Raw genomic sequence first — 25,739 nt, forward strand, 5'->3', positions numbered from 1 at the left:
ACTCTGCTGATACTAATATGCGTGCGCTGGGATAGGGCATTGCTTTATATACAAGATTGGACAGCCTACATCAAGTCCTACTTCGCAGAGCCAACAGATTCCGGTCTCATGCAAAGGTGTCGCATGTTTTCCAAGATTTTGTCATGAGGTGGTCGATTAGTTTAACTATTTGCAGGTCCATATAATGGGTGCTTGAACGACACACATCCTTCGACTCTTGCGGTAACTCCACGTCGAACACGGCGAACCCACCGGTGAAGTTATGCTCCTTCGAAGATTTGCATATCTGAAATTAGAAAAAATCCCCGACTCAGATTAGGGTCGTCCCCAGCTAAACAGCTTAGCTCACGTTATTAAGCCGTGGTAACATAAGTTGGGCAAGTCATGTTTAAGTGTGCACACATGAGCATACGCACATATTTACACGCATTTAAATTGCATGGGCACGCATCCAGGCACTACTGCCTAGGCATGTGTGGTTAGTGGGCACACGTATAAACAAATAAGTAAATAAATAAATATTTATTTATATACATGTGCACATACATAAATACATACGCATACATACGCAATACATAAATAAATATGTGCACAGATATGGGAGCCTATATTTGCCGTTTAACCACGCACACGCATGATAAGTAAAAGTAAAAAAAAAAAAAGTCGTAGAAAATCGGCAACTCGTGAATACCGGAACTTATCGGGCTGCGAAATCGTGACATGCAATCTCGGAAAGCTAGGCGGTCGCAATTGCAAAGATCACGTGGTTACAAGAAGCAATATGAATGGACGACAAATAGCGTGACTTGAGACGTATGACACTTATTCGTTTCGTTCTTTTTTTTATTCGGATGATATTCTTTTCTCCCTTTCCTACGGTGCGCGATTTCGAATATTTACCTGCACTCTTAAAAATGAACTTCACCGCATAGCACGCTCCTAGCCAACCATAATCTCAAATGATATCGTTATCTGCCGTGATTTGTTGAAATCGGGAGGCGTACGCCTTTTTTGTGACACTTATGCTGTTCATAATTGTCACAAAAAAGGCGTACGCCTCCCGATTTCAACAAATCAGGACAGATAACGATATCATTTGAGATTATGGTTGGCTAGGAGGGTGCTATGCGGTGAAGTTCATTTTTAAGAGTGTGCGCCGTGGATTTTATGCGCGCGGATTTCGATGTTTCGATGGCAAGACGCTAACCGGGCAGGGCTTTACTTCCGACAGGAGGAGTGCCTGCGTCTAGCCCATCTTAGGTCCGTATTGAGAAGACCAATACGTTCACCTTTATGGAGAGTGTCCAATCCGTATCGTGTATCATCATCTCCTTCACGTCATATCCCTTCCTTATATATTGTATTCTAGACTTATCCTGATGTCCTGGTTCTTTGTGGAAATCGTCGTAGTTGTCTCCTAGGCGACACAGCTGGAACGAGGTTTTGACGTGAGGGAAAGGGGGTTAGTATTGTCTCAAATACTGCTTGGCACACAGGGTCTCCTCCGCGTTATGGCACATATCCCACAGCGCCAGCGAGACGTAAACTAACTAGAGCAACAACGTAAATATAACTAGAGCTGAGCGCGAGTGCGGGTATACCCGCGGCTACCCGCACATCGTCACAATTTGCGGGTAGGAATTCGCGATCGCTGCAGGTAGCGTAGCGCTGCAGGTAGCAGGTAGGTAGGTAAAATGCGGGTGTACCCGCAATGTGACCGCGGGTAATGCGGGTATGCCCGCATTTTACCCGCACACCATGGCCAACTACTATATGATCCCTTTCTGTCACACGCGAGCTCAGCAGCGCCCTATGTCGTTGGCCGTATAAATCCATGTGCCAGACTGCAGCAGGCAAAGTGCTGGCGGGGGAGTTCGATTATTAATGCGGACATATATGGCTCTCTGTTGAATTGCAGTTTTATTGGCGTACGATTGAAGGCGTACGATTGAAGCCGTCCGGGACACGTCGCCAACACTCAGAATTTCCATTGTTTTAAAATAGAAACAACGGTAAAGTGGACGAGGAACACTTCCCAATGCGGGTATGCGGCTATACAGACTTCACTGCGCGTGCGGGTCACACACGCGCCGGTACTGCGCGGGTGCGGCTCCAACTTTGCTTACCCGCACTCAACTCTACATATAACACGATCATAGCCAAGCATCATCCCCTCCCCTGATTTATTGAAAACAATGCATTCAAAAATGTTTGTTGGCTATATAGAGCGTGTCACGTGATGATCGGTGTTGTTCATCACTTAGCAGCTACATGGTACGAAAGACACAAGAAAACTCACCACGGTGCTCAAGCCCACCCTCGAGCCGGCGGTGACTTCTCGTGTTTCAATCCCATCATAACCGTTATATACATGATAATAAGTCAATTTGAATGCCGCAACAGAGAGAGACAACAGTTGCCTAGTATCTGGAGGTACAGTCACTGAATCTCGGAGCTTCAGTGTGTCGTGCTAGATGGGAGAAAGGAAGAACGAATAGCATTTAGCCTCCCACAACTGATACAGGCTGACACAATCAGAACGGGCCAGCAGTGATGGCCACTAACTACTTCTACAGTAGTAGTTTTCTAGTAGTAGTTTGCAGGGGAGGTAATGTATTTTAACTACATCTCTACTTAACGTTGTCCATCAACACCAATCCCATTCTATAGTGTCCTTGGGCACCTAAATATGAATCACAAGCAGCGATAAAAGTGAAGATTTAGTACACATGCACTGCACAATTGCTCTGCGCCTCCGTTCTCATCAAACAAGTAGCTCAAGGTAAAAGTCGGAAGCACAATCACGCCGTAAAGCTTGCGGCAAAATCGGAAGTAGTCGGCGTCTGCAGTAACCTGACTACTGTAGTTAACTACTCGAAATAGGAGTTTAACTAGTAGTTCAACGCTACATTTCTGCAAGTAGTTGATAACTACTTTTTAACTACAATCAGGTAGCTTAACTAGTAGTCTAACTACATGTAGTTAACTCCTGGCCATCACTGCGAAGACGACAGCGCCGACAGGGCTCGTCTGCGAGGACTTGCTTAGTCATCCAGTTTTACCGAACGTGGCACTCGCGCCATTTCACGACTAGCAAAGCGACTGGCACACACTGTGCTTGCCTTCTAGAGGCCCCAAACGAATTTCTCACATTTAGCCCCGGAAAGTAGACACTTACAAAATTCGCTTGAATCTCCGAGTGTGCCCATACGGACGGACCCTCGGTGTAGTAGTTCCGACCCTGAGTGGGTAGGGCCCTGGTGTCAGTAGTTCGGAAAAGCAAAATATCCGGCTTGGTTTCCCTGCGGTTTAGAATGTCGTCGTTGCGTTGCACATGAACACGACGTGGCGGCACGTCGAAGGGCATTAGTGCCACAGAGTGATACAATTTGTTTGCAGCGCGTCCCTTTTTGCCACAATGAAAGGAATATTCTAGAGGAGCACAACTTTGTTTTTGGTCGGTATGCAATGTTAGGCGGCCGAAAAGAGCTTTTTCCAACAATTAGTGCAACCGCTGCGAAATTGGGACTCCTGCAATCGTCCGTGCGGGAAACACCCTTCTTCGCCTTCACAATAGACGCGTGAAGGGCGCCGCCATGCGCGTCACTATGTGACGTGTGTGGTAAGGACGCTCCTCATTGGACCTGGGGATCACATGATCGAGGTGAGCCACACTGCGCAGGCCCGAGCGCCTGCTACCGCTTCGGAGATGCCAGGCGTTCTCCGGCTGCGTGATGTCCGAAACGGAGGATTTGAAGGCTGTCAACGACACGACCTCGATTTTTGGGGACCGCTAACACCACGGGGAGAACGAGTGGGTTCGGTCCGACTCTAACTCTGTGTTGTACAGCGATACCCCAGCGCTTCCCGATAGCGTGCAGCCTGTCTCACCGTTTTCATCGCACAGTATTGGTTCAGTGGCTAACAGGTGGCGCCACAAAGCGCCGTCATTGCTTGCTTTCTGCTGCTGTGAGTTTTTAGAGTGCGCAGAAGCCACGGATACAAATACTAATCATAAAAGTATGATTAGTTATAGATATAATATAATAATGGAGAATATAATTAAGATAATATAATATAATATAAGATAATGTAATTGAGATACAAATCATAAAAAGAATAACAAGTCAACAAGAAAAAGCCCGCAATGTCCGTAGCAGACGGCTTCTCCTACCAACCAATGAGGTGGCTCTCTACCACAAACGTCACAGGAGAGTGGGTGTGGTCTGCAGTTGGAGCGCTCCGACCTGTCACCGCGGTAATGATTTTGCAAATTGCGCCGCGGTGAAATATTTTGCCGGAATGCTTTTCACACACTGCTTTACAAGATGACAGCAGTTTTTGGCCATGTTAGACACCACTTTAATGCTCCTTTAACGCGACTGTAAAAGCGTCACAAAAGGGAGTACGCTTCAGGGATGATGGTTGACATGGCGCGTCTTATCATATAGAGTTAGCTGTGTCACTTACATAAGCCTGTCGAAGTGACCTTTGAACGTGATGGTTGGGTCCGTCCCACCTGTCTCATATATAGCTGCTATACCTAAAAACAGGTAGCCTTTCTCGTCTGCTCCCTTGTAGGTTTTCCTGAGCTCGGAAAGTCCCTGTTGGACAAACAAAAGGATAGAAGTCATGCTCTAAAAACGCAATCACTGGATCCTCTGAAGTTCGCATGTGGTGTCACGTGGTGAGGCCAGGCCACAGGTAGTGTTATGTGGTGAGGCGAGACTTCTGCACGATGTCGAGCATGTCGCCACAAACTTAAACATTGATTGATCTTGATTGATTGATTCTCTCTTGATTTGTGGAAAGCGCGGGCATCCCGTTTTCAACAAATCAGGGGAGAGGATGATGTCATTCCGGATTATGACTGACTCCGGCAGAGCCTCTTCCTATTGGTTCTCGCAGGCACGTGACCTCGGATGCGGCAGCCTCGTTGAGGAAAAGCATGCAGGGGTCAGTTTTGTGTGACGGTTCTCTACGCATTCATTGTCATCTGCTGTAAAACTTACGGGCTCACTTGGGGGCAAAGCGTGACAAATCCCGAACCATCGAAGCATTGGTCATGGTCACGCGAAATATGCACTATTTGGTAAAATGAGTCAATTTGGATCTGAGGTGGTTCAATGCAGATTACCTTCATGAAAGATATGTAATCGATTAGGCTCTGGGCAGTGGTGCCTGGTCTAAGCATTATTTCCAAGGTGCCGAAGCTGCGAATAGAATTGTCCCACAAGTGCTTGAAACACTTCTGCTCGTTTCGAAGTACGTATAAGCCTGCTGTAACTGACCTGAAAGGAAGACGAAACTGCAATAAGATAAAACTAAACGATTGCTTGAATAGCACTGACTGGTGCGCACGCTGGCAGCCGTGCCCAAGAGCTCAGATAATTCTCTCCACGTAGTGACTGTTTTAGATTCCTTGCAGACCGGTATTGCTTGCCTTGCTGTATCAATGCGAGAGCATTATTGGGCAAAATGACGTTTCCCATGACGTGACCAGGACAAGATGGCAGTTTTGCGAAAAGCACCCTCTTGAGGGTAGTCGCGGATTTGTGTAACCCCTTTGGCCTAATCCGTCAGAAATTCCTTTGGGTCGTACTAAAAACTCAGCACAGACTATAGCCGCGGAAACCGCGTTTATGGCAGGTTATTCAACATGACCCCTCTGCCTCAAGTGCCGAGTAAAGCATAAAGCATATAGCACGTGCGTGTTTGCTGGGTAACGTTACCTAGCGGCAGCTGCAAACGAGGCTTCAGAGGCTTGCTCGGTCGTTGTGTCCGCCGACAACAACAAACGGTCGTTCTCGGACTTCCGTTGTCTACGCGTTGCTGTAAATCCGCGTAGGCCTGCCGTCATCCCCACAGGTTTCGTGTGAATGCTTCAGATATTTAAAATCAATGGCTCTCTAAATACACGGCTAAAATATTCGATGAGATTATTCACTCGAGGTGCCTGTCGCCGGCGCAACAGCATGGCAATCGGTTCTTCGGATCTCATTTTCCCACCCCGAGCCCCACAACGCCTCCGTAGCATCGCACATGACATTCTCAGGTAAACGTAAACAAGCCCCCGCCACAACTTCCGGTGCCACGAAGACTTCCGGTCCTTCCGCGACTAAGGACACACGAAACCATGTAGGATTGTATATTCCGCTTTCCTGATTTGTTGAAAACAAGGTCGTATCAGAAGCGACAACTGCATCAAACGGAACAGTGGTTGGCGCGGAGTGTGCTTACTGTGAAACCGGATGTCGTCTTGGCACCAAACCGGAAGCGCTGAAAACGGCATGTAAACAGCTTACCGACGGCGCGCTAAAAGTATCCCAATTAAATCACAAAATAAATACCATAACCTATTGCAGCTCTATTGCAGCTCTACTGCAGCTCTACTGCAGCTCTACTGCAGCTCTACTGCAGCTCTACTGCAGCTCTACTGCAGCTCTACTGCAGCTCTACTGCAGCTCTACTGTAGTTCTACTGTAGTTCTACTGTAGTTCTATTGTAGTTACGCGCAATTACGGAAGACCGCTAATCTTTTTACAAGCACCTACATTCTTCCGGGCATCATGCGGCAAGGTGTGGCAATCGTTTCGTCGTCTTCCTTGTACTGATCATACACGTGATATATGAGGGCAAAGATACAGGGAAACCACTTCACGAGTCACCGAGAAATGCAAAAGTATTTGCACGGATGCTTCTGCGACCACTTACGCATCTTTAAGGCTCACACCATAGATGGTGTTAGCAGCCCCCACGGCGTCCGACAGCAGTCGCTGGAAAGAGCTGTGATGGCAGTCGTTAAAGATGGTGTCCGTTGTGGAAAGCACCAGAAAAGTGCACACGTGGTCAGGCATTCCGCCAACGACGCGGTCGGCCACACAGAAGAGTAGTTGCTCGGGCAACCCTGTACAGACAAGGAAAGAGTAACAGTTTGTTACGACCGACATGGGGTCCATGGGGGTCTATGATGCCACTCATTGCGCTTTTCACGGCTAAAGAACGCGCAATGAACGCCACAGAAGGAAGACATGTCGGTGACCTCAGGTGACAGCTGGTGACATCAGGTAAGGTCCGAAGACTGCCCTGTGCCAAGTGCCCAACAGGATACCGGCCTCCTGTTCGACATGCCTGTGACTGCTGACTGTTTAATGGGTGTGCCAAAATGGCACCAGGAGCGGATACAGCGGTTGTGCTGCACGATTTTACCTGGGTTTTCCGACAAACCTTCCACATGAACAAAACTGCTTATGACGCAAATTACGGTTAATCCTGCTGTCCGGTAAGGGGCGAGGGCTGAGATCGGTATTGGCGGGAAGGTCACACAAGGGAAATATTCTAGAAAACTTCCCCACAGAACGGGCCACCTGCCATCTTCCGTTTCAATTGAGGACGAAGTGCGTATTGTTCCTATCTATGTTGCAGAAAGGCCTAAGGAATGCACTGGTGTGACGATCCTGGGCAGGGGCAGACCCAAACACTCACTTTAGGGGGGTGGGGCGTGCGTTTTCTTTGTCGACAGCCCGTATGTGGGGAAGGGAGAGGGGTAATGTGTACCGGGTTTTTTAGGGGGCAATCGCCCACTCTAAAAATTGAACTTAGCCACATAGCACACTCTGTGCCAACCATTGCCACGAATGTGATCGTGTTATCGCTTCCGATTCGAAGAGAGAGGGGGCGTACGCCTTTTTGTGTCAATTTGGATATATGATAATTGACACAAAAAGGCGTACGCCTCCCTCTCCCTCGGAATAATTGATAACCCCATCATTCGCAAGCCACAAGCCGGACGAGTTTATGCGCAACATGTCATTTTACTGAGCAGTTGAATTTCGCAAACACACAAAAACACAAAAGGCGTACGCCTTTTGTGACACTTATGCTGTTCATAATTGTCACAAGGCGTACGCTTCCCGTTTCAACAAATCAGGGAATATAACCATATCATTCGTCATGACGGTTGGCCAGGAGCATGCTATGCGGTGAAGTTCGTTTTTAAGAGTGTAGGTGGTGTTGGTAGAGGCCTTCTTGCAACACTCTAAAAACAGAACTTCACCGCATAGCACGCTGTGCGCCAACCATTGCAACGAATATGATAGGGTTTTCGCTTCTGATTCGGGGGGGGGGGAGGGGCGTACGCCATTTTGGTGGCACTTTCGATATATGAAAATTGCCACAAAGAGGCGTACGCCCCCCTCTGTCTTCCAATCACCAGCGATAACGCTATCATTCGTGGCAATGGTTGGCGCAGAGCGTGCTATGCGGTGAAGCTCACTTTTTAGAGTAAACTCCCCCCTTTGGATCCACCACTGCTACTGTGGCCGTTACCAACATGTTTAATGTTACGCAGAAGAAAAACATTACAGAGGGTTCCGTCTCGAAGAGCCAAATTTCCCAACCCTATATCGGAAATTTTATCGGGATAATTCTGTGTGGTTCATCATAGCATTCTGCACTCTCAAAAATGAACTTCACCGCATAGCCCGCTCCATGCCAACCATCATCTCGAATGATATCGTTATGTTCCCTGACTTCTTGAAAATGGGAGGCGTACGCCTTTTTTGTGACACTTATGCTGTTCATAATTGTCACAAACGAACTGTCACCGTTTTCCACAAATCAGAGAAGATAACGGTATCCTTCGAGATGGTGGTTGGATAGGAACGTGCTATGCGGTGAAGTTCATTTCTAAGAGTGTGGTGGTTCATCACAGACGGACCAGGAGGCGCAAGTCATCCACAAGGTATGGCAAGTGGACCATCGGAGTGTTTCGGATCCCTAGAAGCCGTGACCTGTACTTGCTGACGTTTAAGGAATTCTAATGGGTTCGTCATGGTACCTATAGTATTAGGAACTGTCGTGGTGGTTGAAGGAGCTGTCTGAGCCGTGGCAGCAGTGGTCATTCGTGTCGTAGGAACCGTGATCCCTTAACAAAAGAAAAGAGTGTTTGAGGAGGAAAATGATATCGAAGCTACATCGACCACACTATTCTTGTACGCTATAAACAATGGTATACAGTGGTCACAACGAGACTAGCACGGTATTGCTGGTGGTTTCAAACGTTTACCCTCACTAGAGGGTCTGAGCGCCACAAAACCAAACGTATGATGACCATTTGAGAGAGTGTGTGTTGAATAGTAACACGGCAACAACAGAACATTCAAGTCCTGAGAATATTTGAGAGAGAGAGTGTTAGAGAGAGATAAGAGAGATAATGTGCTAAGAGAACGGGATGTCGCAAGGCAAACGCGATCCATGTGGTTCACACGCGCGTGAAACAGGCTTCTTCGCACCCGCTGGTGATTCCTGTAAGATAAGTAGATCACCAAAGCTCAATTAGTCGAAGTTGGAAGAACTCACAAAAAAAAAAGAGAGAGAGAACACAGCTTCCGGCGCTGACATGGCTTACCGTAAACGATTCTAAAAGGTACAAGTCAAAGGTTAATATTCTCCAAGGCACCAAGGATAATTGGTGACAACTTTCTGTCGCAAGACTCATATGAGCGACGCTACGACTAAAGTGCCACTACGGACTAAATCTCGTATCTTCAGAATCCTACCAAAGTTATGTTACTGAAATCTTATCGTCTCACTTCCCATTCCTGCAAAATATTCTGGCTCTACGTGGCGCGAAAGCTAGAGAAAATGATTTTATTTTTGAGAACTGGTGACGTCATGTTAGGCTCTGACAGAGCGCCTAGGTTGCCCTTCGCATCTTCCGGGGGGCTCACTCTTTGCACTCATCTATCCCATTTTCCCCTTTTTCGATCAGTGTCACGTGACTTCACCACGTGACCCTCCCCGGACGCCGGCGTCGTTGCTAGAAGACGAGTGCCCTCCCCAGAACATGAGATCATTGCAATTTGTGGGCTTATGATTACGTCACACTCTCCTCGCGTCATCGAAACTTGTGGAGGCTCAGCAGATCTTCAAAAATTGACAGCAGTGCACAGGGTTCGTGAACAAGATTGAAGTTTCGCGTATAGAACCTTTGAGGCACCTTCTTTTCATGGATTAAATAAAATAAACGCCGTGCTCTCTAACGTGTCAGCACTAATGAAGATTGCGGAGCTGGACCTGTGCGACTTGTACCATGCCACCAATTTACTAGGAGCTGGGTTCGAACCTACATCCTTGGGACCCACCGAGGGTCTAGTGCACCAAGCCGAATCTGTTCTGCGCACAATGCTTGGAAGGGACGGACAGACATTAGCAGAGACACGGGAAATTGGACTTACGTCTTCGCTTCAATGTTACCACTGCTCCCCCAATAGTCTTACATCAGTAAAGCCCAACGATAGTGTCCTCAAACGAACACGAGTTTCCTTGAAACCTCACGTACCGGACGACCCCTGTAGGGCAGGTGTCAGTTGAGCTACAGAACCTCAAGGGACACTTGGCAGCGTGCAAAAACGTGATAAAAGTCAACGTACCTCGTCGTGCACAATGAATCCATTTCATACACAAAGGATACGAAGAGAGGAATTATTGGAGCCTCATACACCATCATGTCTTCATGTTGACCACTAATGCGACTGAACAGCTTGGAATGGAATCGCCTTCAGGAAATGCTGCAAAGCGCGTGCGAAATCTAACTTCGTCCTTGTTCAAAATACAGCCTGAGAAGGCTTAAAATGACCCACGAAAAAATATAAAATTACAAAGAAAAAAGTGCTTCAAAATCGTCTTATAGTATGGCAAACTATAGAAGCAGGCACTAGTGAGTCTTTCGTTCGGCGTCAGCACTGCGAAGCCATGGTGACTACGAGCCCTGTCCAGACATGGATAGATGGAGGACAAATAGGACAGATGAATGACAATCGAGGACACAGATGTTAGTATGCGTCCTAAGCCACCAACTTTAGGAGGAACAGCGCAGACATCTGTCTGAAGGGCCTGCCGGAAACTCAGGGGAACCTCAGACGTCACAGTTGGTGGGAGGATGCGAACCCATCAACTCACAGCAAATGACACTGAGCCCGTGTTGTTACATACACCACGCGTAACACTTGTAAACGAGCGAGAGACTGACATCTTAGCGTTGCTTTCAAGACCTGGTCGTTTCATCAGGCTGTATGTCAGGAGCCAGCAGGCGCAATATTTTCGCTCCGTATACGTAGGGAATGATTTTTTCGGGTTAAGCCCGATAGCGCACGGTTATTCCCCCCGAACTGACCTCGGACCAATTCGGGTTAAACCCGATTTCTTCCCGAATTCCAGTCACTATGAAATCCTCAAGTGACGTTTCCACTGAAGACGAACAAAGGTCGCCACGTGCAACGCAAGTAAGAATGGGTCTCCTTACGTTTCCAGCAATACACCCATGTGTGTAAACACTGTCTATGCCTTCGGGGATTACCGCTGGAATGTCATGATCCCGCAAAAAAAAAAAAGAAAGAAAAGATTAGGAAAGGACTTAATAGACAAGAGGAGAAACAAAAACACCCGATAACACCCGAAGGCACAATTATCTCCCCGAATTAGATTTAAAAATAGCGCCCGATTTTTACCCCCGAATTTGAGATACGCATTTAACCCGAAAAAGTCAGGCCCTACGTATACTGCGTTATTATATGGACAAAAACGCCCTGGAAAAAAGCAGCTACGAGCGGTGATCTCGGAGGTCGTCCCCCTGTGATGTAACATCACCGTAGCGAGTATACGAGAAAACTTACTTCCCACTGAAGCTTCGCCTGCTACGGCCGCGGGGCGGGGCTACTCGCGGCGGACTGTTATAGAGTGACGTCAGCATCACTGACTCCCTTACATGCTCTCTGAAAGAGGGGAAGAGTTACATGATGGAGTGCAGATCGAACACCTTTCGCCTGCCACACAGGTGAGGTGTGATCCTCCTCCTTGTGCAATGCACCGCAGTATAAAAGACGAAAACTTTATGGAGGTGTCCTTTAATACTCGTTTAATGCGTTCTCGAGGACAGCGTGAAGGAGTGTGAGAGATAGGCTCGTTCGAATGCGCCTTGGGAATAGTTCAGGAAGAATTGAGCCGGCGTCCCGGTACTGGAAAGTGCGTGAGGTATTCCCAAGAATGAACCGCATGAGTTGGTGAGACTCAAATCCGCAAACTCCTTACCAACCTGCAGCGGGACGTTAAAGCTATACCACAAATTAGCGAACGGCGTATTCACTGTTCCGCTGTATTTGTCCGCTATTCAACGTGAAACGTCTAAAAGAAACCATTTAAATCGAGCAAGTCAGGAAAAAAAAGTGCTGACGCCAGGATTCGAACATGGACATTCTGATTTCTGGTGAGATGCTGTAGCTACACCACGACAGCGGGACTTTCTCTGTAGATAGAGTGCCTCAAGAACAAGGGAACCCCCAGTAACGCTGTCCCCCCATCCTCTCTTACATATTTCTCGCCCACTCACTCATTCAGACACGAGGCAGGGCGACATCATGAGTAATAAGCAACGAGATTTTATAAAATTTATAATTTATAAGATCTTGCTAATTGGCTAATTTATAACGTCTCGCTAATTAGATAATTTCTCGTTATTTACGTAGTAGAAAATGTCCTCATGGGTAAAGCTTCCTGGGCTATTCTCATGCGTAGTAAGTCTATCTATCAATATGAGGCGCAAAGTATGACAACGTACTCCCCTATAGACATCTCCCTATTTGTAAACAAATGACGTCATAGTGTTCGACAGCGCCACCAATTTGGTAGAGTTCAAATATGCTCGAAGTTATGGGGCGGACAAGGTCGCGCCCGAAAGCCACGGTCTTGAGGGGATTACGATGGTCTCTGAATGGGACATTCGATCCTTCCAATAGGAGGCAGCGAACAAGTGCCCATTCGTGGAACCCATCCCTCCCCTTCCGATTTGTTTCGGTTTCAGTCTGTCTACCAACGTCATGATGACGTTTCTCGGGCAGAGGTTCATATGCTGCGACCCCCCCCCCCCCATGGGTACTTCCGCTCTTCTCTCTTCACGCGACAACGTGCCGCACCTCGGTGGCAAAGACTGTATGGAAGAATCCAACCTGAGTAACGCCCGTCAAGAGTTTACATGTAGAGCCCGCAACAGCGTCGATAAGAATGATAACGTGCGCCAACGGCGAGCAGATATCTGCGTTGCCAAGGGAAGCGGCTACGGCGTATACAGAGAAAAGATTAGAGAGACGGAGAAGCAAGCATGGCGTCCACTTCAGGTATGTGACGAAAACATTTTTGTAACCGAGACTAACTACTCTAGCGTGTACCAAAACTTACGCTGTCGTATAGCTTGGGTACCCCACCCCCCCTTGGGTACCCCTCTCGCTTAATTTCAGTCGTGTGTGATAGATAGAAGATATCGTTATATACGTTGCGTGCGTTTCATAGAATTCGTAAATCACATTTACGGGACGCACGACAAGAAGCTGTTCTTGTATAGCTGCTGAGTAGACGCATATCACGTGATAAACCTAAGCACTTTTAATCATATAGCTGGGAGTTAAGAGTTCCATAAGGGAGGAGGCGGGAAAGATAACAGCCATCTCGTGCGTGGCGGGTTGTTGGTACCGTGATGCGCAAAAGGGGCAATTTTCGCGAATTTCACGATCGTTTTATGTTCGCGAAATATTGATAACAGTAGCAGAGAAGTGTACCTAAAAATGTATGTTTACAAGGAATGACCTTCACGGTGTCGGACCAACACGCTGAGTGAAATTGTTTCAAGAACTACGGTTATATTAACGGACCACGTTTACAGGACACTGCCAACCAACGCTGTATCTTGTTCCAATCGGCAAAACTGTCTCGCCGCCACTGTGCCGCCTTTCGGAGGGGATCCTTGTTTCAGTTTCGTTTCTGATACTTACAGTAAAATCCGTCATATTGGAATGAACTTGCGACTTACTTGGAACACATATGTCATTTCCGTCACGCGCACTATCAGGAAAAATCAACGCAGGACAGCATTTCCCATGCACATGCAATGCCTTTATACAGAATGCAATGTGCGAATACTGTCCGTGAATGTCCTCACGGTAGGGTTCGTTCAGCGAACACGAGGGGGCGACTCCCAAACTTCTCTGCGCAGCCAATACTGTACTAGACAAATATTGGACGAATTACAAATTAAACCAAATTGGACCAGTACACTCTTAGAAATGAACTTCACCACATAGCACGCTCCTAGCCAACCATCATCCCGAATGAAAACGTTCTCGCCCCTGATTTGCTGAAAACGGGAGGAGGAGCCTATTTTGTGCCCATTATGCACGGCACAAAATAGGCTCCTCCTCCCGTTTTCAACAAATCAGGGGCGAGAACGTTGTCATTCGGGATGATGGTTGGCTAGGAGCGTGCTATGTGGTGAAGTTCATTTCTAAGAGTGTACTGGTTATTGGCAATACTGTACTGAACCAATACTGGACAAGTATTTCCAATGTCGAACCAGTAATGAGTCAAGATGTTCTGCTTTTGCTACAACATTTTCAACGATCGACAATTCATTCCGCCACTCATATATCCTAACATCTTATTGTCGTCACGCGCTCCTTCTCGAATGTGAGCTTAAACGTTGGCGATTGACTTCACGGAGATGTCGCAGAATCATTCAAAAATCCTGGCGAAGCCTCAGATTTTCAGTATTCCACACCAGCCTTCATGGTACGACCGCGGAGTGCGGATGATAAGGTCCCGGGAAATAGTTCCCGAACGTCCAGCCATTAAGACCGCCAAATTAACCGTTAGTGCCAATATATATTGATATAAAATATATATTCGCATTGAGAAGTTATGGGTGCATGGATTTACCCGAAAAAATACTGCTACGGCCACTGTGATGAAGAACAGTCATGCAACATATATGATCTCCCACGTCTTCTCCTTCCAGCATGCCAGGCGGACGCGCTGCCATCAATGTAAGTGTTGGATTTTTCGGTTTTTCTTTCTTTTTCTTTTTTTTTTCGTGGAACTTGTCTTCCAGAAAACATCGCATTGGAGGTTTTGTCAACAGCAGTTACTATTCGCACTGCGAGATTAACCGCACTCGTTAACCGTAACCGTTACTCGAGGGTAACTTGTTACAAAGTAACTCATTACTCTAAGCTACTTTTTTCAGTAACTTTTGACTTAGCTCTTTGCTTTCGAACTTCAGTAACTTCTTGAGGAACTCGTTGATTTTTTAGGTAACTCTGTCAAAGTAACTTGGAGAACTTTCCCAGTTCCTTTTGTTCGATTCTCGTCTACAAACATCGCAAGCTGCGTCCTCCTTACCTAGTCATTCGAGATGACAGCAGCGTGCACGCCAGGGATACGTGCACGGCGCGTCTAACTCCCTTGTTGTTACGCCGTGCACTTTACGAATTCTGTTTTGGCCGTACATTAGGAGGTTCAGGTGTCGCTCATCTTAACGACGACTAGTGTAGTTATAATGATAGAGGACACTGTGTAGTACACGCTTAAAAACGAGTTTCACCACGTAGCACGCCCCTAGCCAACCATCATCCCGAATGAGAACGTTCTCGCCCCTCTGATTTGTTGAAAACGTGAGGCGGAGCCTATTGTGTGTCATTATGCACGTGCATAATGCTGCAAAATTGGCTCCGCCTCCCGTTGGCATTCGGGATGATGGTTCGCTAGGAGCGTGCTGTGTGGTGAAACTTATTTTTATGAGTGTACACGCTCATAAAAATGAACTTCACTATATAGCGTGCCCCTAACCAACCATCATCTCGAATGACAACGGGAGGCGGAGCCTATTTTGTATGATTATGCACGTGCATAATACTACAAAATAGGCTCCGCCTCCTGTTGTCATTCGAAATGATGGTTGGCTAGGAGCGTGCTATGTGGTGAAACTCATTTTCATGATTGTATACGCTCATAAAAATGAGCTTCACTGCACAGCGTGCCCCTAGCCAACCATCATCTCGAATGATACCGTTATCTAACCCTGATTTGTTGAAAACTGGAGGCGTACGGCTTTTTTTTTTTTTTTTTACACTTGTGCGGTCCATAATTGCCATTCAAGCTTATACATTCTAAATTTCAGGCCGAGCTTCCAAGACCCAGGTGTGGACTGCTCGGAACCCATCCAGAGCGAATACAGGATGGATAGGAAAACTCCGGGCCTCTGCCTCATCATCAACATGTCGGTAATGTCAAATGAGGCGTTCGTTCAGCATTTAGCCCACTTTGATAATCTTTGCTTGAGAAAGTACAGAAATCATTCAACATTGCCATGCGACTGCGCGATAGATGCGCAACACACCTGCATTATTTCCGGATGAGGTAATTAATTAATTATGTCTGGTCACAGATGCTTAGTCAGCATCGGATATCATGGTGGGCTTTACTACCAGCGCGTCACAGCACATTAATATCGTGGCCCATCAACGTGATAATCGATCGATAATCAATCGGTCGACATCAGCATCACAAACTTTCAACGTCAAAACCCATCATTCCACGTCAACTTCACTATCACATCGTATTATAAGGACATCATTCGACATCGCGTCTTATCGCAGCCCATCACTCGCCACAGTAGAAGGATCCATGCTGTGGTTGTGTGAATGATGTCTGTAGTGTCCATGGTGCATTTTCCGACATATGGCATTTACCTTCACGCGGCATTTCATGACCTATAAGAGCCCCAAGCATTTCGGCACGAATACCCGATTCATGATCTTCTCTATTACAGTGGTTCTCAACCGTATTTTTTTCCCTCATTATTCCAATGATTCCCCACGCGCAGCGAACTGTTCAGGCCCGCCTCTTTTCCAGAGCTGAAGTTAGTAAGCTGGTAGGAATAGCTCGTTGCATGCTTATTTCCTCGCAATTTTGACTTTATCATCGACTAACCTCTTTCATACTGAAGCCAATTGAAATTTACTTACTTATTTCCTTTACTTGTACCTTTTTATTCCTCCTGAACTTTTCTGTCTCGGTGTTCCTTAGCGTGTCAGCGCCACGTTGGGCGTACAGCCGGAAGAGAGGCGAGAGGACCTTGTCAACAGGAAGGCAGAACAGATTAAGAAGACTTTTGAAGCTATGGGATTCAAGTGCGAAGTCTACAACCAACCGATGATCAAGCAAATCAAAGAAAAGATGCAGGAGTGTAAGTTTCCACAGGAGTAATCACCGCCGTAACCCGTTTCACATTTCACCCTACACTCTTAAAAATGAACTTCACCGCATAGCACGCTCCTAGCCAACCATCACCTCGAATGATACCGTTATCTGCCCTGATTTGTTGGAAACGGGAGGCGCACGCCTGTTCTGTGACACTTATGCTGTTCATAACTGTCAAAAAAGGCGTACGCCTCCCGATTTCAACAAATCAGGGCAGATAACGATATCATTCGAGATTATGGTTGGCTAGGAGCGTGCTATGCGGTGAAGTTCATTTTTAAGAGTGTAGGCAGTCGTCTATGACTAGTATTCGACAACATGATGCTAGCTTCAATGACTGCATATGGATTGTACGCTCTTAATTAGAACTGAATTAGAACTTAGAATTAGAACTTAATTAGAACCATTGCCACGAACGATACGTTTATCGCTTCTGATTCGAAGAGACATGAAGGCGTACACTCTTTTGTGGCAATTTGGATGTATGATAATTGCGACAAAAAGGCGTACGCCCCCCTCTCTCTTCGTATCAGGAGCGATAACTGTACACTCTAAAAACAGAACTTTACCGTATAGCACGCTGTGCGCCAACCATTGCCACGAATGATAGGGTTTTCGCTTTCGATTCGAGGAGAAAGGGGGCGTACGCCTTTTTGTGGCAATTTGGATATATGAAAATTGCGACAAAAAGGCGTACGCCCCCTCTCTTGTCGAATCAAAAGCGATAGTGCTCGATTGGGCCGTTCGTGTCACGTGGTATCCCTCCCCAAGAACTCGCCGTCCATGTTGAGTCCGCTCGGTGTGCGATTTGGCCGTTCGTGTCACGTGGTATCGCTTTCTAAGAACTCGCCGTCCATGTTGAGCCCGCTCGGTGCTCGATTGGGCCGTTCGTGTCACGTGGTACCCCTCTCCAAGAACTCGCCGTCCATGTTGAGTCCGCTCGGTGCGCGATTGGGCCGTTCGTGTCACGTGGTTTCTCTTTTCAAGAACTCGCCATTCATGTTGAGTCACCTCCATGCAAAACCGCATCCCTGGGTTGCGAGCTGGCTCGACTACGCGTTCTTCTCCACCAGAGGAGGGGGAGATTTGCGTCCCGTTGCTAGGCGACGCAGCCGCGCCGGACCCAAGATGGCGCCCTCGTTCGCCGGGCGTGGCTCAGTGTCGCTATTCTGCTTCCTATTTATGAACTCTATCCCCTACGACTGCGCTCCCCAAAAACTTCGATTATAATCAATTGGTTTCGAACAAGAGTCAAATAATTGTACCTGTTGTTCAGCCGTTAATTAACCCATTGTTCAGACGTATGTATAAAAGCAGTGTGCAAGTATGTGAAACTTATTATCCCGCATATTTTCGAGGTTCCACTTTTGCCTTTCGGTTACAGACAGACAGAAGAAACAGGAACTGCTCGACAGCAACTGCTTCGTCTGTTGGTTTCTGACGTGCCGGAGCGAAGACACCTACGGCGTCCGGTTGTACGCGTACGACAGACCAATGAGAATGAAGGATATCACCCAACCATTCATGGGAAACAACTGTCCGGAACTTGTCGGAAAACCGAAACTATTTTTCGTCGAGGTAAGTCGGATGGTGACAATGTCACCATCCACTTATAACTACTAGTTACTAACAGTTACTAATAGGCGTGGATTGGGTGGATAAGGGTGATAGTGGCAGCAGGTGGGTCGGCTCAATGCTAGCGCATTTTCGACGCATTCATTACGTTAATCATCTTTATTTATTTATTATTATTTTTTTTTTCGCTGTAGGCAGACTACGTGAAGAAGCACGAAGAGCACATGCTCGCTGACATGAGATCCGGGTGGCGCCGAGACACCGCCTACAAGTTACCAATCAGCGCAGACTTCCTATTGGCGTCCTGCATGTGTCCGAAAAAAGGTGAGGATACTTTCACGTGCAGCAGATTTGTATGAACCTGTACGTGCGCTGTAAAATGCCATACTTCCAGTGAATGCTAATGGTTTCGATTAGCCTGAATACAACTCTTCTGTTCAAGCCATGTCATCATCATCATCATCATCATCATCACGCGCTTGTTCTTCATCGTTCTTTCCCCTGATTTGCCAGAAAACCAGAAGTGCGTTGTGGCATTATGCAGTTCATAATTGCCAAAAAAAATGGCGTACGCCCCCCCCCCCCGTTTTCATCAAGTCGAGGGAGCGTACGTTTCATTTGGGAATGATGGTCGGCTAAGAGAGCGCTATGTGGTGAAGCTCTGCTTTGAGAGTGCAGGAGAATGTGAGTACAGTTCCCCAGAAGTCGGCCCAGGAAGCATATTATAACCCTTCGCTGTCCTTTTCGCCTTTCTGTTGCTCCCTCTCTCCACCTGGTCATGTCTGTACACGGTGCACGTTCACAGTTGAATCACGGTGCTAGTGCAGAATTTCAAAAAATTAAAAAAAAAAGACAAGAAATCAGATGTATGGAGTTAGCTAGTACACAAGACCATAAACAGTGTTTTTTTTTTTTTTAATATCATTTACATATTGTTTTATAAATAAATTATATGAGAGCAGCATATAGACCTCATTTTCGCTGTCGAGTTATACGGACAGGCGGACATCCCCTCAAAGAGAGTAGACTAATTAACGACCGAATTAATTAATCAAATCAATTAATTAAAATTGTTATCCCGACAAAAGTTTACGGAACGCGCAAACTGTGTATTTCCCCCTCGATGCAACACCCTATCGGCAAGCTGAAGCGGGCATGCTCACTCGTTCAGAGGGGTGAAGGGGTGCGTTTCGAACACATTCAAGCGATACCGAAACTACCGCGGTGATCTGTCCTACCAACGCACTCGCTCGCCCCTCTGAACGAGCAAACAAGCCCGTTTCCGCTCGCCGGTAGCGTGTCGCACCGAGCTGGAAATACATCGCTTGCGTGTTCTGTAAACTTTTGTCGGGGCCTGAACCTAAAGTTTATTAATTACCCCCTTAATTACATAATTCCTGCGGAGGTGAGACAGCGATAGAATGGGAGAAATCCTCGTCGAAAAAGCTATCTTGTCTCCTAAAAATCCTGAAACGAGAGCGTGTCGTAAAATCTACATCGGCGAATAGACCTCTCCCTGTTTGTAAACAAGTGACGTCATCGTGAAACAGGAAACGACTTGTTGAACGGTTGACGCCATCGTGTTCGACAGCGCCACCAATTTGGTAGAGTTGAACTACGCTGGAAACTATAGGGGCGAAGAAGGTCGCGCCCGAAAGCCATATGGTCCTGATGGGAATCACGATGGTCCCTGAAAGGGTTGCGACCTTCGGTGTCTTCCAATAGGAGGCAGCGAACAAGTGCCCATTCGTGGAACCCAGCCTTCTCATTCCAATTTGTTTCGGTTTCAGTCTGTCTACCAACATCATGATGACGTTTCTCGCTATTTCGCTAGAGGCCTATTTCGTATATGCAAATGAGCCGAAACCAAAACAGCGCGCCTCAAGAGCGCACCACCTCCGCCGACGGAGGAATATTTAGGCCTCAAAGCGATTGATATGACCAAGCAGGTGAACAGCTACTCCAATAATCTCCATCGGTCCAAAGCACGTGACCCTCTGACGTCGAATGAGCGCAGTGCTCTCCCTACCGGCGCGGTTTCGGCTGATGTGCATGGCGACATTTGGCAATGGATATTTCACGGCACGCGTCGGTTTTGTGATTTTTAAGAGGTAAAATAAGCTTCCTTCCAACGAGGATTATCTGCAGTTTTGCTGCCTCGCTTTCGCCCGAAATTCCGTAGTTAAAAGAGTTAATCAATTAATTTATTTAGTTAATTACTTAGTAGTTATACACGCTCCTTTCGGAAGGATGTTCGCCTGGACCGTAACTGAATTGCAAAAACGACATCAATGCTGCTGTCATAGCTTTTTTGTTAAAAGTCTGTAAAGGTTTTAAAAAAGAATTCACGCCTGTTGGCAGCCACGTGCGAAGAAGTGACAGCGATAACTATATCGGGCCGCGCGCAATAAGGGTAGTGTGCTGATATGGCTGATCGTTGTCTGCCTCACAGAGGTGGGCAACGTCACGACTGACGCCGCGGAGGAATGTGCGTCCTGTGCCGACTTCTAAGGGAGCTGTGCCGACTATGTCTGAAAGCCTCTAAGGAAAACCCAGAAAAAAAAAAAAAACCCAGACAGCACAGCCGGCACGGTAATTCGAACCCGGGTTCGTCCCAGTCTCGACGTGGCAATGGCGCGCCGAATTAAATGATTATAATCATAGAACATGGGGAGTTGGTGATAGTTCGTGTCGCTACAATGCGACATTGCATTGTAGCGACATGGACACGAAATGTTAATAACCACGACGCCGTGATCACCACAAACGCTCCCTCATACAGCCATCACTGAAAAAAAAAAAAAAGACAGAGAGAGAGAGAAATAGAAGAAAACCCACCCTCCCTATGAATAGATGTAAGAATGCCTTCCAACTTGCCTTTGATTGTTGTTTCAGATTATTGCTACGACATGCAATATGCAGAGAACTTTCATGACGTTTTTAAAGAACACTGCACCCCGGAGCCCGTGAATGAGATCACTGTCATGCTAGACAAAATAGCCAACAAAATTCGGAGCCGCCATGAGGACACGATGACCACCAGCTCCTACGTGTCCACACTCACAAGAAACCTATACCTCACAAAGGTCAGTACATAATTTGCAAATGGACCTGTTTCACACTCGCGTCGTACCCTATCGGCCGTCCAGCGAAACACGATCGCCGCGTGCCAAAGCTCAGCCGCAGTCGTACTGGCGCCATCTATCGAATGTGTATGGAACCGTCTTCGGCGCCGTCAGGGTCGCACACCACATGCGCAGAGGCGTTGTGAAAAAGGTCCAATTTCGGGGACGCTTTTGCAGAACATTTAGGATCCCACGTACAGAAGGGAGGGCCTCGATATTATACTGTTTGCGAAATTCAACGTCTCGAAACAAATAAAATGTCTACTGCTTCGTGAGATGATGTGCAGTGTTTAAAAATCCAAAAGCACTAACTAACTTCTCAGTTTTACGAGTTTCTGATGCTTGTTGAACTATAATTTTAGCGAACGAAAGCACATTTTAGCGGCCGTTAGGCTTAGCATTACACGCCGCAAGTTCGGCCTTTGCATTTTTGCACTGGCTAGTCTAAGTAGGCGGTTGGCATTTTTCCGCAGGCGACCGTGCATTTTAGGCAGCTCATTTTCAATCGGGGCACCGCGAAACAATTTCGAGCAGTTTATTTTGCAACGGGGATTTATTTCGAGGCGCACCCGTTTGTAATTAATTATGTGTCAGCTATAAATTTTACCCGCAGGAATGTAGCGTGCTTCCAAACCATAAATATATTGAACTGCGAGTAGGTTCTCACGCATGCTCTTACAGGCAGCCCGCATATATTTGTGTGGAGAAATCCTGAGCACGTGCTACTCAGTGGGACTGCGGATAATTTCGACCGCTTTGAGTTCTTTTAACTCGCACCAGAACTCCAGAACTTTCCGGCAGACGCTGTAGAAAGCTATGTTTACTTCTCACATTGATGCCCAGACCATTTGCTTGGCTATGGTATGGGCATCAATTGTATTAATTCAATTCAATTCAGTTGATGCGCAGACAGTAGCCAGGCTATTGTGGAGCGTCGTTTCTTGTAGCTTCAGCTATTCAGAATGGTTAATCATTTCACGTTATATTCTTTTTATTCTTTTTACTTTTTCGAATGTGGCATAATACAGTATGTGTCGCTAGTTTATCAATTAATTAGTTAATTAAACTTGAAAGACATTGTTGAGACCTTGTCTGTGCTGTGCTGTTGTTTTCTTTTCTTGTTTTTTTTTTTGTCCCCTAGTCTCGGATTTTTAAGTTATGGATTGCAACTTATACTCGGCGACTGTACGTCACGAAGCCTTTGTCGAACGCAGAACTGTGCAAATGTGTAAAAACTGTGTCGAACGCAGAACTGAACGCAGAACGCTGTAAATGATTCCAATATTTGTAGTTACCCGAGAAAAAGCCGGAGCCAGTGGTTGTCCCTCAACCAGCCCCTCCCCAAAATGTGCGCAGAGAAGAAAGAATGGAGGAAGACATGGACTATGATTTTCCGAGAGGTCTGCTTCGTGATGCGCCTTTCTTTATATATTCTCATCCCAGGTAATGATACACGTTCCCGATGTTCTTCTTTAACGCATACACTCTTAGAAATGAACTTCACCGCATAGCGCGCTCCTAGCCAACCATATCACATCGAATGATACCGTTTTCTGCCCTGATCTGTTCAAAGCGGGAGGCGTACGCCTTTTTTGTGACACTTATGACGTTCATAATTGTCACAAAAAAGGCGTACGCCTCCCGTTTTCAGCAAGTCTGGGCAGATAACGATATCATTCGGGGTGACGGTTGGCTAGCAGCGTGCTACGCAGTGAAGAGTGTATTTAGTGTTTCCGCACATTTAATGTACACTCTAAAAACAGAACTTCACCACATAGCACGAAGTGTCCCAATCATTGTCGCGAAAGATACGGTTATTGCATTTGATTCGAGGAGGCGGGGAGGCGTACGCCTTTTTGTGACAATTATGAACGTCATAAGTGTCACAAAAAAGGCGTACGCCTCCCGCTTTGAACAAATCAGGGCAGAAAACGGTATCATTCGAGGTGATGGTTGGCTATACAGACTCCTATATATATACAGAATATATACAGACTCCTTCATAACTGAATAAAAAGAAATAAATAAAGAGAAACGGAGTGAAAAAGAGATTAGGTGGGTCTCGCTGACTCACTGCTCGGGTTGTCAGCTCCCGATTTCCAAGTCACCCAAGTCGGCGCAGGCTAGCCTATCATGGAATTTATCCCAAGTTGGAGCTTGTCCAGGAGAGTTGTATCAGGAAGGAATTGTAGCAACGCCAGAGTTTTGTTTCTGTATTTAAAAAAAAAAAAAAAACTTTTGTCATAAATATGATTGTGTGACTGCTTCGAACTGGGTCGAAGGTATCACTGTCCGCACTACTCGTCTCCAGCCTTTTCTTTGCATTGGGGAAAACAGAAAGACAAAAAAAACGTGGGCGGGGCCGAGGTACCAGTCTGGGATATTCCCAGGATTCTTCATCATGTGACGAAAATTTGTCGTTGCACCCCATGTGTTTTGTACTTTGTGCTCGCACTCTCCCTTAGTTTTCTCTCTCCTTTTCTCATTCTTTCGTGCTCTCACTGATGAGCGTCAACCATTTTCCAGCCTACGTCGTCTTCTGACACGCCGTTCAAGAGACGCACGGCGCAACGAAGACGACAACTTGGCCATACTGAGGGTGCTCACAGAAGATGAACTTCACTGCTTACAGCACCTGAGTGAAACTCCCCGACGCTACTTTGGCTCCCGCGAGTATGGGTGGTTGATGAGAATGAGAGAAATTCACGAGCAGAAATCGAGCATAATCGATAAACTATTCCGGGAATGCTCTCCGCGGGGAATGTCGCGCGACGGGCCGGCTTACTGGGAAGCGATGCCAGGGTGCCACCGTATGTAAGCCGCGACGGGAGAGAACGAAGTGAAATGGCCATTCGGTGACAAATTGTACGAAGCTGCATGGAGCTGCGCATGCGCGTAGCGCCGGATGCGTGCACTCTTAAAAATGAACTTCACTGCTCGTACACTCTTAAAAATGAACTTCACCACATAGCACGCTCCTAGCCAACCATCACCCCGAATGACAACGTTCTCGCCCCTGATTTGTTGAAAACGGGAGGAGGAGCCTATTTTGTGCCGTGCATAATGGCACAAAATAGGCTCCTCCTCCCGTTTTCAACAAATCTAGGGCGAGAACGTTGTCATTCGGGATGGTGGTTGGCTAGGAGCGTGCTATGTGGTGAAGTTCATTTTTAAGAGTGTAGCCAACCATCATCTGGAATGATATCGTTACCTGCCCTGATTTGTTGAAAACGGGAGGCGTACGCCACTTTCGTGACAATTATGAACAGCTTAAGCGTCATAAGAAAGGCGTACGGCTCCCGTTAACAATAACGATATCATTCGAGATTACGGTTGGCTAGGAGCATGCTATGGCGGTGTTTCTAAGAGTTCCAAGTTCATTTCTAAGAGTGTGCAGGCTTCAGGAAGAAATTCCTCTAAACGAGGGGACCTCAGTGCTCGCGGAACCTATATTACGGTCTTAACCTGGTCTCGAAATAAATAAGTTTATTTGCCTGCACCAGCTGGTTTTGCTTGTTTTCCTCTTTGTTCTATATGTTCTTCGAAACAGATTTTTCCTTCCATTATCATCAATTTTTGAGTTACTTACAAACCGATCAAGATTCACGTTGCAAGAGAAACTGATGAAAATGAACTGTTCGTTGACTCCTTATTTAAGACAAACTGCTTAAAATACAGAGTGGCGTTATTGTCTGTTTCTCTATATGTCGACTATCGCTCACCTCATTTATGGCACATTACCTACAACTGTAGCCAGCTACTTCTTGAAGTACTTATTTCACTACATAATGCTTAAAAATCAAGCAAGCTAGTCGAGGATGTATGCTGAAATAGATGCTTGGAATGAAAACGTTAAAATTCCAAGCTTGAAAGTCCACCCGTTGAAATAAAGCATTTAAGTTTACACACCGTCAAAATAAATCATAGTTAAGCCAAGAGTGTTCTGTTCAACGA

General features: G+C 46.6%; 2 protein-coding genes across 2 annotated transcripts; one reads left to right on the plus strand and one right to left on the minus strand.

Moving 5' to 3' along the window:
• Window positions 1-22: 22 nt before the first annotated feature.
• LOC135368957 (uncharacterized) lies at window positions 23-17,047 on the minus strand. The gene is made up of 9 exons (XM_064602526.1): window positions 16,851-17,047; window positions 8,840-8,926; window positions 6,715-6,907; window positions 5,138-5,291; window positions 4,471-4,604; window positions 3,179-3,302; window positions 2,300-2,470; window positions 1,290-1,430; window positions 23-286 (listed from the first exon to the last, which is right to left on the minus strand). The coding sequence occupies exons 2-9, from the start codon at window positions 8,901-8,903 to the stop codon at window positions 107-109; spliced, it is 1,161 nt and encodes a 386-aa protein (XP_064458596.1). The 5' UTR covers window positions 8,904-8,926; window positions 16,851-17,047; the 3' UTR covers window positions 23-106.
• On the plus strand, window positions 13,093-24,782 carry LOC135368954 (caspase-6-like). The gene is made up of 9 exons (XM_064602521.1): window positions 13,093-13,172; window positions 14,843-14,870; window positions 16,004-16,106; window positions 16,912-17,071; window positions 18,470-18,663; window positions 18,855-18,984; window positions 21,556-21,746; window positions 23,077-23,228; window positions 24,312-24,782. Exons 1-9 carry the CDS (start codon window positions 13,157-13,159, stop codon window positions 24,601-24,603), a joined length of 1,266 nt encoding a protein of 421 aa, XP_064458591.1. The 5' UTR covers window positions 13,093-13,156; the 3' UTR covers window positions 24,604-24,782.
• Window positions 24,783-25,739: the final 957 nt, after the last annotated feature.

Source organism: Ornithodoros turicata, chromosome 9 (genome assembly GCF_037126465.1).
Source record: "Ornithodoros turicata isolate Travis chromosome 9, ASM3712646v1, whole genome shotgun sequence".
Lineage (NCBI taxonomy): Eukaryota > Metazoa > Arthropoda > Arachnida > Ixodida > Argasidae > Ornithodoros > Ornithodoros turicata.